This window comes from Dryobates pubescens, chromosome 19 (assembly GCF_014839835.1).
Source record: "Dryobates pubescens isolate bDryPub1 chromosome 19, bDryPub1.pri, whole genome shotgun sequence".
In the NCBI taxonomy this organism is placed as follows: Eukaryota; Metazoa; Chordata; class Aves; order Piciformes; family Picidae; genus Dryobates; species Dryobates pubescens.
Genome location: NC_071630.1, coordinates 16,708,518 through 16,722,231, shown reverse-complemented (window position 1 = coordinate 16,722,231; position 13,714 = coordinate 16,708,518). Strand labels below are relative to the sequence as shown.

Genomic DNA, 13,714 nt, shown 5'->3' with positions numbered 1-13,714 from the left:
ATCTGGGAGAAATCTACTGTCAAACCAAAGCAGCAGCAGCAGCAAGCATCCTTTGTAAACTGATTATATGGAATTCAGTTTTAATGTCTAAGTGGCATAAAAATTTAAATTCTTCCTTTCAGGTCTAAATCAGAAACTTAAAAGATGAGGTACTAGAGGTATAAAGCAGGGTGATTACCACAAAGTTCAACTATGGAAGCAGATGAGTCAAAACATTGAAGTATCAGATAATTTTTCATAATGAATGCTGAAGATTTCAGTCTGCTTATGGATCTAAGAAAATCAATGATATTTCAAGAGTTGTATTATCAACTATGACATTAATTTTTCAGCACATTTAGAAATTGGTTTCCTGAATCATTCTCAGAAAACCTGTAATTTGCATCTTGGGTCAGCATTGTTACCTGTGCTGCTCCATGTTTTCAGTGGTCTTTTATTGCAGAATTTACTACTATATGTATGTTTACTGTTTGGAAGTACAAGTAAACAATATCATCAAACCTGACATTTATGTGCCTGCCACTTCATGGAGGAGCTGATGATTTCTGACCATCTTCACAATGGCAGTGATCCATTAAAAGACTCTCCAGGCAAACTTTAAAAATGCTGTCACAAAAGAAGGCTTTTTTAGATGGTGTATAGTTACTTGTTTTGCACACGGAGGAATATCCTGGCAGCAATTGAAATGCCGTATTTTGCAAAGTCCTGTGAAGAGCCAGGTGTCTACCATGGGAATAATTTGTCTTAAGTTTACTAAGTCATTTTTGTCTTGGATAGCATCATGAGCCTCATTATGATTTGGATAGAGAAGCAGCAGAAGGGATATTCCTCACCTGTAGTGTCCCTTGTCAGGGATTGAAGATGTGACAGAATTCTGGTGGTCAAGATGTCTTTAAAGAGTGTTGACTCTCGATAGGAACATAGACTTAGGTGAAAGTCAGAATTTAAATTTTGCCTATTTATGTCAAAACCAAGGTCACAAACTCTTTGTTACAAGTGATACTTTGAAGAATTTGCCTCTTATAAACTGTATTTTCAGTTATTTTTCCAAATGCTGATGGTGATACAAATGTTAAACTTTAAATGGAGGGAGATAGGCCAAATCCTAGTGAATGAACCGATGCTTTGCATCCTGAAGATTCAAATTCAGAAAGAGGTGTGCACAATCTAAAATTGCCATGTCCCAACTTGAACACGTCATTCTAAAATAATCTAGCTATTCTGTTTGTCGTCCAAAGTATTTGTAAATGAGTTAATCTGTCAGCTGTATGTGTTTAAGAGTCAAATACTTTATTTTTTGGTATTTTTAATGTGTTGCTGAATTACTGGCAGAAAAACATTGACTCTTTAGATATGAAATTGAATCAACCTGAATTTGTCAACAGGAAGAAGGTGGAGAGCGATTACGAGGCTCTTCAGGAACGACTCCGTACATTGCCTGATAAACTGTCCTATGACATCATGGTATGTACACTGTAGGCTTCACACAAGAAAATGAGCTAACATTTTTAGTGATTTGGTATCTGCATTGGTGGTGTGTTATTTAGGTTGCTGTGTAGTACCTCATTGTAGCATTACATCTATGACAATAGTTAAACCTTTGCTTTTGTTTCTTTCTCTTTTCTTTGAAATCCGTTACAAATTACAGTGTTGCTTGCAACTGAGAACTGATGACATAAATGCTAACACAAAACTTGACATGTTTGATATGTAAATCTATTGTATAGAAAACTATAATTATGACTGAATTACAGTACTTAGTCATTTCCTGAGTAGAAAGTGGCTGTAGTACTTCCTGATTCATGGAAATAAGTCCTAGAACATTGATTTTACATAAAAGGTGCCGCTAATTTTTGTTTCACCAATCTCCACATTGACATAGCAATCTTTTCTAATGCTTTGAATCTTCCCTAACAACTGCACAGCTCCATGTGTAAACTTTACCCTTTTGGCTCGTGCTTCACCAGAATTTTGACCAAAGTGGCTTTGCTCCCTTTCTTTTCTACCTCCTCCTTTCTCAGGTCCAGTTCAAGATATATCTTTGAGGGGATGGAAGTTGTACTGTAAATAACAACTAATTTCAGTACAAAGTATCTGCTTTCTTCCTTGGCAGCCTGGCTTGGTGTATAGAGTTGAGTTGTTAGTAAGATGGCACTGGAATACATTTACCATGTGGGCAGAGTGTGTTTTCCTTTCCTGTGCTAATGATTCAGCTCTGAATTTAATGTTTGTAGGCCATTTATAATGGGTATATGATGGCCACATGATGTAAAGCAAAATGATTGTAGGCTGGATGTTAGGAAGAAATTCTTCACAGAAGGAGTGATTGGTCGTTGGAATGCCCGGGGAGGTGGTGGAGTCACCATCACTGGAGGTGTTTAAGAAGAGACTGGATGGGGCACTTAGTGCCATGGTTTAGTTGATTAGATGGTGTTGGATGATAGGTTGGACTTGATGATCTCAAAAGGCCTTTTCCAACCTGGTTAATTCTTTATTCTGTATTCTATTCTGTAAAATCCTGATCTTGAAAAAGTGGAGCTTAAGAGGGCTTATTCTTAGTTTAGCAATAGCAACTCACATCTGTTATTTTAAATGTATATAAATAGTTTCTATCCTGTTAGCCAATTAATTTCATATGTTTTCAATTTTGCATTCATCATTTTGGGGGAAGAGTGAACAGGCAAATGGTGCAGTCGGCTACTTGAAAACCAAATCAGGGAAGGCTATACATGTATTAAAAGCACATTCTGCGTAGTCTTAATGTCAGGATCCTGCCTGTTTGAAGCATTGGTTTCTTCCTGGATACTGAGGCTAGAGAAAATCACTTCCCAATGAAACAGATCCACTAAACCAAGTGCTCTACTTCAGCTCAGAGTAAGAAAGCAAGTGTCCTGAGGAAGCTGGCAGAGGAATAAAGTAGGAGGGATGGATACAAATTTGCTGAAAGAGATCTCTTTTTACCCTAAGAAAGAAAAATTGATGTGGATGTGGTTCTTAGCTTTTTGCCACCTCCCCTTTTAGTTTTGGTTTAATCTCCTAATTTCCTTGCGGTTAAAGTCCAAATGCAGTCAGGTGAGTGACAGTAGGTCAGAGGGTAAGAATGCAGGGGGCTGGTGCAGGAGACAGGAGTGACAGTGGCCAAGGCTTCTCCTCAGCCATAGGACTTGCCCAGGCACCATTTGTAGAGTCTTAATTCATAAAAGCAGAGGCCCATACATTGTAATACATATTAAGAGTGTTATCCATTTTAAGAAGCATCTCTTAAAGTTATAAAATGTGTTTATCGCCAGTGTGCTCCTGTCTGAAGTACTCTGGTTTTATGTATTGTTCTTGGAGAGTTGTTAGAGGATGGAAGTTATTTTGTGGAGTGTCACTCAAAGATCGAAGTCTGCATATTGATGAATGAAAAACTGAGATTAAGCACGGTCTGTGAGCCTTCTAGTAACCACAGAAACTTAAGACTGAGGTTTCTGGGTACTTCACTAATCTCCAGACAGTTACTTGAGAAAAGCAACTTATCCTTGAGTTGACCATGCCTATTTAAATATTTTTAAAGTTCTAGCCAAGCTAAATAAATATGTAACTAACAAATATGTAGTTGTCTTAAACGACAGTATTTTTGTTAACAATGTTTGCATGTTAGGATTAAGTGAGTTTGTTTCACATGTAAGCATTCAGCTATACTATAATTTTATGTCACAAAAAGACTTGACTAGTTCAATACCACTTTTCTGATTTTCTAAGTGCAGTACTAAATTAAAATAGATCTAATAATTAGAATATTTATGAAGGGTTAGTTATTAAACAACTACTGTAGAATTTTTATGTCTTCAACTCTGTATTTTACTTAGAAAGTCATGAATGACTGTTTAGGGTTTTTTTTTATGAGTGATTTTCAGCAGTTTCTTCTGTGCCCTTGACAGGTACCTTTTGGTCCTCTTGCCTTCATGCCAGGAAAACTTGTCCATACCAATGAGGTTACTGTTCTGCTTGGGGACAACTGGTTTTCAAAATGCTCAGCAAAGCAAGCTGTTGAGCTGGTTGAGCACAGAAAAAAACGTATGTATGTTTCTGAACAAAATTTAGTAGTAAAAATTATGTGTCTTTCTATTTATATATAAAATCAGTAGCATCTACACTGTTTGGGTTTTATTGGTGAGCTTGCTAGCAGAAATCTCGTTCAGATGTAATACCAATGTATCCTATTTTCCATCTTTACTTGCTATTTCATTGGATATGTTTTGATTTTTAAAAACATCTAGCCAGAGCCTTTTTTAAAGATACATTGGCTTAAGTTACCAAAATTCAGGTTTGGTGTTAGAATATAAGGTAAGTCAAGATTTGTTCATTTGTTATACACAAACAAACAAACCAACCAACCAACCAAAAAAAGCCACACCAACTAAAAATTCCTTTTCGCTTTAATGTGGTAAATGTTGTATTCCTTTTGTTGTCTTGTCCTCTGGTTTTTTTTTGTTTGTTTTTTCCCCCATTTGTCCATATAATTCTTCATCTTTTTTCTCCCTCTCCTGCTTGTTGTTGATTGTTTTTTTTTTTAACCTCTCTTTCTCATCTCGGCTGCATTTCTGCCTCCTGCCTTTAATATTCCTGTCCACTGGTCCGTGGAGAGATCCAGTGGATCAACCCAGATCAAGTGCTGTTGGTGACCACCAAATTTACCTTCCATGGCAGCACATCACAGAGCCTGATAGGCAATTCTTGGGTTTATTTCCAGCTGTTTTCAGTTGGTGGTGAGATCTTGGCTTAGAAGAGCCAGGACCACCAGCAAGTGGTGTGCATAGCACACTTTGGAAGCTCTTTATGTTAGAAACAATGAGAGCCTAAAATACTTGATGTAAATGTCAAGGAAGGAAAGCCACAGTAAAATGGAAAATAAATTGGTACCTATTAGCCTTTGCTGCTTGCTTCAGATAAGCATTTGAGTAAATTTTTTTTATATTGGTTTTACCTGTAATCTGTCTCATTCCTGAATGAGTGCTCACTGCAGCTTTACTCTGTGTGTTACAACTACCACAACTATTTACGCTGGCTTTTTGTTTAACTATCCATGTTGCTGCCTGCAGCAGAATACCTCAGAGGTTCCCCATCTGAATAAGTTTCTATGCAAGCAATATTTGTATAAGAAATGTTGGGGTGTTTTTATAAAAATTCATTTGCTGTGTTACTTTAAAATATGCCTTGATGAAGAATGTTGCCAGAAGTATGTAATGTGTATTTTGCCCACTATCTTTCTTAATCTGGTTCTCCTGGCACAAATTTGCAATTTTCTTTCTTACTGAACTGAATCTGCATTATTTATTGTCACCCTTGTGAGATCTCGGGCCCATATCTTTTTCCTTGATCATCTGGTGTTTTTTTCAGTGCTGCAGAATATTTTTGTCACTGTTACATTCAGTGAAATCATTTGACCTTTACATAGTAGATGTTTGAACATTAAATAGTCTGCTGGGAGACACACAATAAATGCTGGATTCTTTCCTTTATGATCTTTTAAATTGCATTTAAAATACAAACTCAGAAATACTAATTTCTTTTAAAGCAAAATAGTGATTGATGCTGGATATAAACCCTCGATTCAGCTGATGGTTCACTTCAGCTGTGTCATGGCTGCCAGTGGGAGGCTCCAAAACACTGATATTAACTGAAAACTTTATTTAGAGGACTATTTTCAGTTTTGGATGATAAAAACGATTTTAGTAGATACGATTCTGGAAAAAAAAGTGAAATCCTTCATAGATACACTTTTCTGAAAAAAAAAAAAAGAAATACACATGACTTAAACTCTCAACCATTTTCACACTATGGGAAGGGCAACTTAGAGAAGAATATTAGAGATTTTATTAGTTTATTCTAATTAGAAAATATGCACATTGCTATATAATGTGAATTGGCCATTTGTGGCACAGATGTGAAAGACATGCTTCACAAGTAGTAGTCTCAAGTCTTATTTAGTATATTGCACTGTAGTTCATTTTCATAGGTGTACCTTCAGTGTTTGCTGGCATTTTGTGAGCATAGGACGTTTGTAGTTTACAAGGTGATGTGTGTTGGGCATTATCATTAGACTGACACAACGTGACACGATTCTTTCTACATAAATCTTTTTGTTTTGTACGTAAATTTTGTGAGTAGGTCACTCACACTGGAAAAGAGGGCATGCTTACTACAGGGGATTACATTACAAGCAGTCCCAAATGTCCTGTGTGCCAGTCAGAAGGTCCTAACGCAGCAAAGCTTTTTTAAGCGTGTGCTTAAGGCTAGTGTGTGCTTAAAGGCTTTGATATATAGGAATTGGGGTCTGAACAGAGCAAAGAAAGGCTCATGCTGAAATTGCTTCCCTAACAGAAAGCTGGCAGTATTTGTTGATGGTTTATTTCTTTGGTGACCTACATTTTTTTATCCACTGTTACTCTATTTAGATGGGTATTTTTATCATAACTAGCTGGTCAAATCTGTTCCAACAACCAAAATGAACTTAATTAGTATAGCACTAATAATTCAGTACTTTAATTGAAATTAAGAATTATAAGGAAATAAATACCAGACATATTTTCATTGCTTACTGTATTTGGTGTCCCACTCCCCAAAGTGGTGAGGAGTGGGAGAGCATCTGTTCAGGGTTTAAATTTTCTAGTGGGAGTGGCTCTTGGGTAGGAAAACGTAAGAGATTCCTGTAACTCACTTCTCACTGTTGTTTCTTGCTGTTTCTGAGGAATTTTCTTTGTTGCCTTTGACTAGTTTTGCAGGGGTCTGTCCATTGAAGACCTCTGGTCACCAGTGGTGACCCTGTTTGCCTTTGAGGACACCACTGCCCTAACAGTTAATTTGATCAAGGTTCACAGAAAATATTCTTTACAGTTTGATTCCTCCTGATTGTTGGATGCATAGAATGGACATCAGGAATCGCATGCTTAAGTAGCAATAGTGCTGGATAAATCAAACATGATCAGTCAGTATAAAGCCTTGGAAGTTAGGGGTAGCAATAAGAGCATACTATATATAAAAGCTTTAAATATTACTTAGAACTAATTAGGTCATCCTTTTGTCTTTAGTTTTGCTTTTTAAAGTAGAACGAGTGGAAAAATGTTTGCTTCTGTGGAACAGAAGAATGCCCAGCCACAGCAGATTAATTTCTTGGTTAAAGTTTATTTAATTGAAAGGAATAATTGAAGGGCGATTGTACTGAATTTTCAAAGTAAATGCACTTGAACTGACACAGCTATAGAAAGCCCTATTTTGGGGCCACATTTTTGTTTGCTTAGCTTCTGATTCAGATTCAGCATTGTGATTGGTTGAAATGTATTTGGTAAAATTTGGGACAGTCACTCATGTCAAATGTTCCTTTTTTTCATGAAATATTGATCGCATCTTGAATTTATTTGAGTTGCAGCAGGTCTTTAATTTGCTGCTCATTTTTTGTGACATCCTAGTTCCAAAACTGTTAAGGGAAATAAATCCAGTGAAGTTCATGGAATTGCCAAGTATATTTTAAATTGTTTTGGAACGATTGCCGTTTGTGAAACCGGGTAGCACCGATGACGGGAAACACTTTACACGTGTTTGTGCGTGGAAATGTGAAGAAATAGTGAAGTAGATTAAAGGATATGCACACCTAATTCCATTATAATAAAAGAAATTAGCTTTTTAAGTGTGTCACAGTTTAGCACAACAATAATGCAATTGTATTTTTGGAGGTTTTTTTTTCCCCTTTTAAAATTATCTTGCTTAAGGTACTTCATATTATTTCTGTTCTCCTTAAGGCAAGACTGTATTGTTTTGGAATTCAAAGAGGGAATAAAGATTCTTTTTTGTGACTATGGGATTATATCTTTTACGTATTTCTGATGATATAAATTACATTTTTTCTCTGTATCAGTAATCGCATTAATTCTTTAAGAGGGGGAAATTTTTCATTACAATAGTCCCTGTGGTAGTTACTATAGAAAGAAAATTAAATAGATTTTTTTTTTTCTTGTAAATATTTGTGGATTAATTCAGTATGCTAGGTATTCCAAGTGTCTAAACACTTTAAAAGGTAGGAAATTAAAACAGGCACACGGAACTAGGAGTGGTTTTATTGTGTTAAAAATATATCAGATTAAAAAGAAAAAAAAAATCCCACTTAAAGGAGAATTGTTGAACTACTTAGCAATTGTATCTTCAGTATATATAAGAATACCCTTGCAGTGTCATGCTGCAAATGAATTCATGAAATGAAAATACTGATTACATTAACATACAGTATTGTGATAGCACCCAGTTGTAAATTGCAGTATGTAACCTTTAATACAAATATTTGTGTCAATCAACATTGACCGATAGCTCAGTAGACAGGGTTTAAAAGATGCCATTATTTTAATAAATAAGATGATCCAGGAGGATGAGGACCATTTTGAATCTGTTCCTTATCAGCTTTTCCAGGTAAAAGGATATTGTTTCCAAAATATGTGATAGGAAGGCATTCCATTTCCCATCTGGAATGAGTGAGGCCTTTAGGGGTTTTAACGCTTTATCCAAGGGTGAAAATATCTTCCTTTATATTCTAAAGAATGTGACACAAACTTGCCTGCTCACTACTTTTTTTTTTTTTTTTGGAAAAGAACAAAAAATGGCAGCAATATTACAAAGAAATCTAGTTGTTGCTTTTCTTTCTTAAAAAAAAAAAACCAAACAAAAAAATCTGCCCGTTGGAGAATTTTATTTTAACATTTTTTGCATTTTCTTACCAGTTTTAGCCTTTTGTTACTGTGTTTTTGCCATTATGCCACTTGTTAGTTTGATAACCTCCATCAGTTCCTTCCTTACCCTTGTTTAAGTTGGGATTTGGTGGAGTGCTAAGTGCTCTAAATTTGCTGTGCAGTTCCCAGGAGGTGTTTGGTGTCTCACAGGTATTTTAACCAGAACGCAGTGGAAGAAAGTCAGGAGGAAAGACTTCTTTCTATAAATGACGTATTGTGGTTCAAAGAAGCCCCAACCTTTTCATAAGTCTCACTGGGCAACAGAGGAGTTGTCTGAATGCCACTCTCATTCATTTAGGTGGAATTTAAATGTATTCATATAATTGTAGCAATTACATAGGTGTGTGAACCGAAAAGAGAAGTGTATTGCATTTACTTAGTATTCCTAAAGCCAAATTATCTATACAAATTTTTACAGAAGAAAATCCAAATGAGTTTGGCTTTGATACCAAGGGAACGTGGAAAACAGAATGAAGGCTGTCTTTAAAAGATGCAGAGCTACTGCACAAAGGGTTGCATTGCATTTTAAAGAACCACACAGTTGCTGTTATAAAGAACAAATTTATTTATGTTGTTGCAAGCACAAAGAGGGCTTAAATCCGTATACACAAAAAGCAATCAGAATTCTCTTGAATCTTAAACCAAATGCATCTCTAGAAAAATGAACAGCAAATAATAGAAAAACAGAGAAGAGTCTTTTGAAAAGCTCTTAGTAGATAATACTTTCTGCAGAACTGCTGATACTACTTATTTCAAGTAACCTGTGATGGTTTGTTGCAAAGTTACGGGCCAAAAAATACTTTGTTGCAGATTAAATAGACATCTGTTGAGATACAGTTGACTGTGCAAACCCTTAAAAGCAAGAGAATAACTAACACACTTAAAATAGCATGACATAACTCAACTCATTAATATTACTTGTAATTGTACTGTGGTGCTGCACTTTTGCAAGGAAGTAACCTGCCACCTCTAATGCATTCTGGAGTACATGCATTAAATTGCATGATACTTTACCTCCAGCCTCAGTAATGTTAACAGGCTGCATGATAGGTGTTCTCATTTTGTTCAGGGGTCAATCATAATTGTGCTAGAAATTGCTGATCAAAGAGTTTGTATGCAAAGTGCTTTTCTGTGGTTCCCTCTTTTAACTTCCCTTTTGCATCCTAAACTGGATGATGGTATTGCCATGGTGGAGGGTGAGATCTGCTGAGATACTTCCTTCAGGTGCAGGTGCTCAGTTCTCCCTCTGTAGGAACTGAGTCACTGTCAGTAATTGAGTTATGTGGTTGTTCCCTGGCTTGTATAAAGACTTGTGTGTGTGTGCATATATATGTATCTCATCTGAAGGCCGATGAAGAGAGCAATGAAGAGATCTTAACTTGAAATCTTGCATACAGAGCTCTTTGTTGTACTTAATTTAAAATCTCTGCCCAGTCACCTATCCTCAAAGGAGATCACTTCCTAACTTTCCAGTCCTCTTGTTTTGTGTTATATCCACGAGACTCCCCCAAACATGAAGCAAGCAAGATCAGACTTCAGCTTCATCTAAGTTTGTCCTGCTTCACAGTCTGACTTTTCAAAATAGATCAACCTGTTCTCACTATTCTTGTCTGTTCTTACTATTTAAATCCCAGTGTAACGCACAGTTTCCAGAAGTAACTAAAATAATGTCTGTGATTCCCCAAATCCTTACAGACAACACTCCAAGGACATTAATGTCAAACTCAGATAATTAAAATTTGTATCCAGCCAAGCTAATTAACCCATTAAAGCCAAAATGCATAGATGAGAATTTGTGTCAGTTTGGCATTAGTGTGTTGTCATGTCTTGTAAAATCTGGCTTCAGTGGACCTCATTTCAACAACATGAAATGTGTTCCCCAATTATTTTTTTCCTCTACCAGTGTATATGTAGCAAGCAGAGGGCTGCATCTTAAAAGTGGCTAATCATGGTGTAAGGAAATCCAGTCAAGTCCTCTCAGATTCATAATGGAGCTGGGAAGGGCTGATCTAAATATAAAGAAATCTCACTGTAAGTATTCAAAAAGTATTCAAAGGCTGCTGTGCAGAGGAAATATACATACCCTCATCTCTGATTCAAATGATTTTTCCTTTTGGTGGCCTTGGAAAAAAGTCCTAGTAACTATGGCACTGAACTATCTTTCCAAGTGATTTAACTGAAACATGTAAATGGGAACTACTGGGGTTCACCTGAAAGCCATGTCAGCCTTTTCTCCGATTATTGGAAGTGACAAAGTTGGACAACAGCCTCTGGTTCAATCCGTCTTAAAAGGCTCTAAGAAGCTTAAACCACAGGGTTCTAAGAGGAGGAGACTATGGAGCCTGTCTTACTCTACTGGTATTTTTGTGGGAATCTCCATGAATAAGAAACTCATGTAGTTTGTAAAGTGAATACTTTCTCATTAGATAAGGTGCCTTTTAAAATTCCATGAATGATGTTGGAGGCTTTTAGGATGCACAGTGGCAAGTTTAAAACATGAAACCCTGAACTTCCCTCGCAATTAGGACCATGAGCTCTTTTTCAGGAGACCCTTTCTTTGCTGAAGGGCCTGGCCACAGGAAAGCCTGTCCTTTGGCCAACTGGGAGCCCTGGCTTTCTGCTGGCAGGGCTGGTGTGAGTGACCCAGTGGGCTGATCAGGGACAGCATCATGGTAATCCTGGCTATCCTTTGACGTGCTGTGTGGCCCCGGGCAAATCACTTACACTGTCTGTTTCTTCATCTGTAAAATAGGAGAGAATACTACTTACCTCCCTCACACGGTGCTGGGCAGATTAGTTAATGCTTTTACAGCATTTTAAAATAAAATGGGGTGTGTAACTGCTCAGTGCCCTCACCTGACAGAGCAAACCAACATGCTCCTGTCTGGAAGGCGCTGCAAGCTGGTGCTCCAGAAACAGCATAACCTACATGGCTGTTGAACAGTATTTAGATATACAGCCAATGACTGAGACACTTGTGTTTAAGAAACAGCTGAGCGTCACATTTACTGTGAATGTAAAATCAAAGCCTAAGGAAAATTGGTCTCAAGCTAGATGTTTTTGTATATTGACACTACCTTCAAGAGCTGAAAGCACAGATGGGAGCATTTAGTATAAAACCTATTGCCACTCCTTGTTGATTTGGACTTTGGAGTGTGTCTTGTACACCGAAAATAGCTGTGGACAGTGTTGATGGGAATTAACTGAAGAATAAAAGCTGCATGTGAGAAGTGGTTGTTGTGTCCAGTGGAGAATGATGTGGCTCTTGAAGAAGTTGTGTAAGGGGAACAGGACCCTGCTTGCATGTGGAAGGAGCTGTGTGTTAGCACCACTTGAGCTGTTGAATACTTTTTGGGAATAGTATTTCATCCAATAGGAGATACAGAGCATTTTTCAGGAGAGAGTCTTAAGCTATTCCTTAGAAGCAGCTTAACTACTGGAGATGACTGCACATTTGACACATAGGTTGTTTGATTTAAAGGCTGATACTTTTAAAATACCCTAAAGGTCTGAGCTGTGTCTTTGTGCTTCTTGCTGGAAAGGATGGTCCTTTGCTTGAGTGGCTTTTTCCAAAGCGCATAATTTTCTTTCAAGCATGTACTGCAAGTAATTTATTTTAAAGGAATTGTATTTGATACATTATGAAATGTTAACAGGGAAAAAACATACAATACTGGATCTGTTAAAATTAGGGTGATAGTACTCTTATATGTTTGGTGGTAACTGTATTTTGACATGCCTGTTTCATGCTTAATTCTCTCTTCTGCATGTGCAGAGGACATGGGATCTGAACCTGTTTGTAGAATTCTGAGTCACTAAGTACCTTCTGTTTTGTAAGCACAACAACAAACTAGTTTTATGTACTTAAGTGCATTTTAAAACCATTTTGTATACATTAATATATTTTCACACATGCTTATCTGCAAGGCCTATCGTTACAATAAATGCAATCTCTGAAACATTTCCAGCTGCACACCCTAGCCAGAAAACTGTATAGGGAGTAGTTATGTATGCACTTCAAACATTTTAGGATTAGCTTTTAGACCAGAGAGATCCTTAATCCATTACTGAAGTTAACAGGCAAAAGGAGAGTTAAAAGAAGAAAGTCAAGAATACTGAGAAAATAATTTTTCAACTAGAACATTTTGTGGTTAAGTTTTCCCTCATTGCATGTCTGTAAAATGGGCCTAGCAGGCTGTTCTGCCCTATGTGCATGTTGTGAAAATAATTTAAAGTGTATGAGGGTCATTACATGCTACAGTACCGATGGTCATGTAAGTATAAATAGAGAAGCAATGATGAGGAAGGAGCTAGCTGGATTTATGAAGGGAGTTACTGCTTTAAAAAGTTTCTTGGAGTATGACTTTGCTGATCCCATGTTCCAGAGGATCTCTTTGCCTCTTTCATAGTATTGTATAAGACATCTTCTTCTTATATTACTTTAATGATTCAAAAAAAGAATTCTAAAATAGAAAATCAGCTTACTTCTCCACAGAGGCTTTTAGCTCCTTCAGGGTATATAGGACCAGTAGGTGCAAGGTCTTAGAGATCCGCTGTTGAAACTAATTTATGTAGTAAGTCTTCCCTCCTGAAAATTTGCATTTGTATTAGTTTTGAATTGAACAAAGAGTGCAAGTCTATTAATATTATTAGTATAAGGCTTTAATTGTGCCCTCTTTCCCTCAATTCTTAAATCTTAGCAGAGCTATGTTTCCTTTTCAGGCAGTTATGACCTTCTTCTTTTGCAAATTAGTTTGTTTTTTATGATAACTTTAAGGTAAAAGTGAAACTTAAGTTTTTAATATTTTATAAATTGCTGTTGAAAGGATTCATTATTTAATTGGCATGAGGGGCTATAGAAAGCACTGTCTCAAATGAACTAATGTCTGAAACCAGGATAGTTCTTAAAGTAGATTTGCAAACCTTCCACAAAGCATCATTGCCCAGCGAGAAGA

The 13,714-nt window shown here is 36.7% G+C and overlaps 1 protein-coding gene across 1 annotated transcript in view; it reads left to right on the top strand.

Moving 5' to 3' along the window:
* Positions 1 to 13,714, top strand: part of URI1 (URI1 prefoldin like chaperone) — a 41,921-nt gene that overhangs the window by 14,964 nt on the left and 13,243 nt on the right. Inside the window, exons 3-4 of the mRNA XM_054170176.1 lie at positions 1,386 to 1,464; positions 3,924 to 4,059. Of these exons, the coding sequence (XP_054026151.1) occupies positions 1,386 to 1,464; positions 3,924 to 4,059 (215 nt within the window). The remainder of the gene's footprint in view (positions 1 to 1,385; positions 1,465 to 3,923; positions 4,060 to 13,714) is intronic.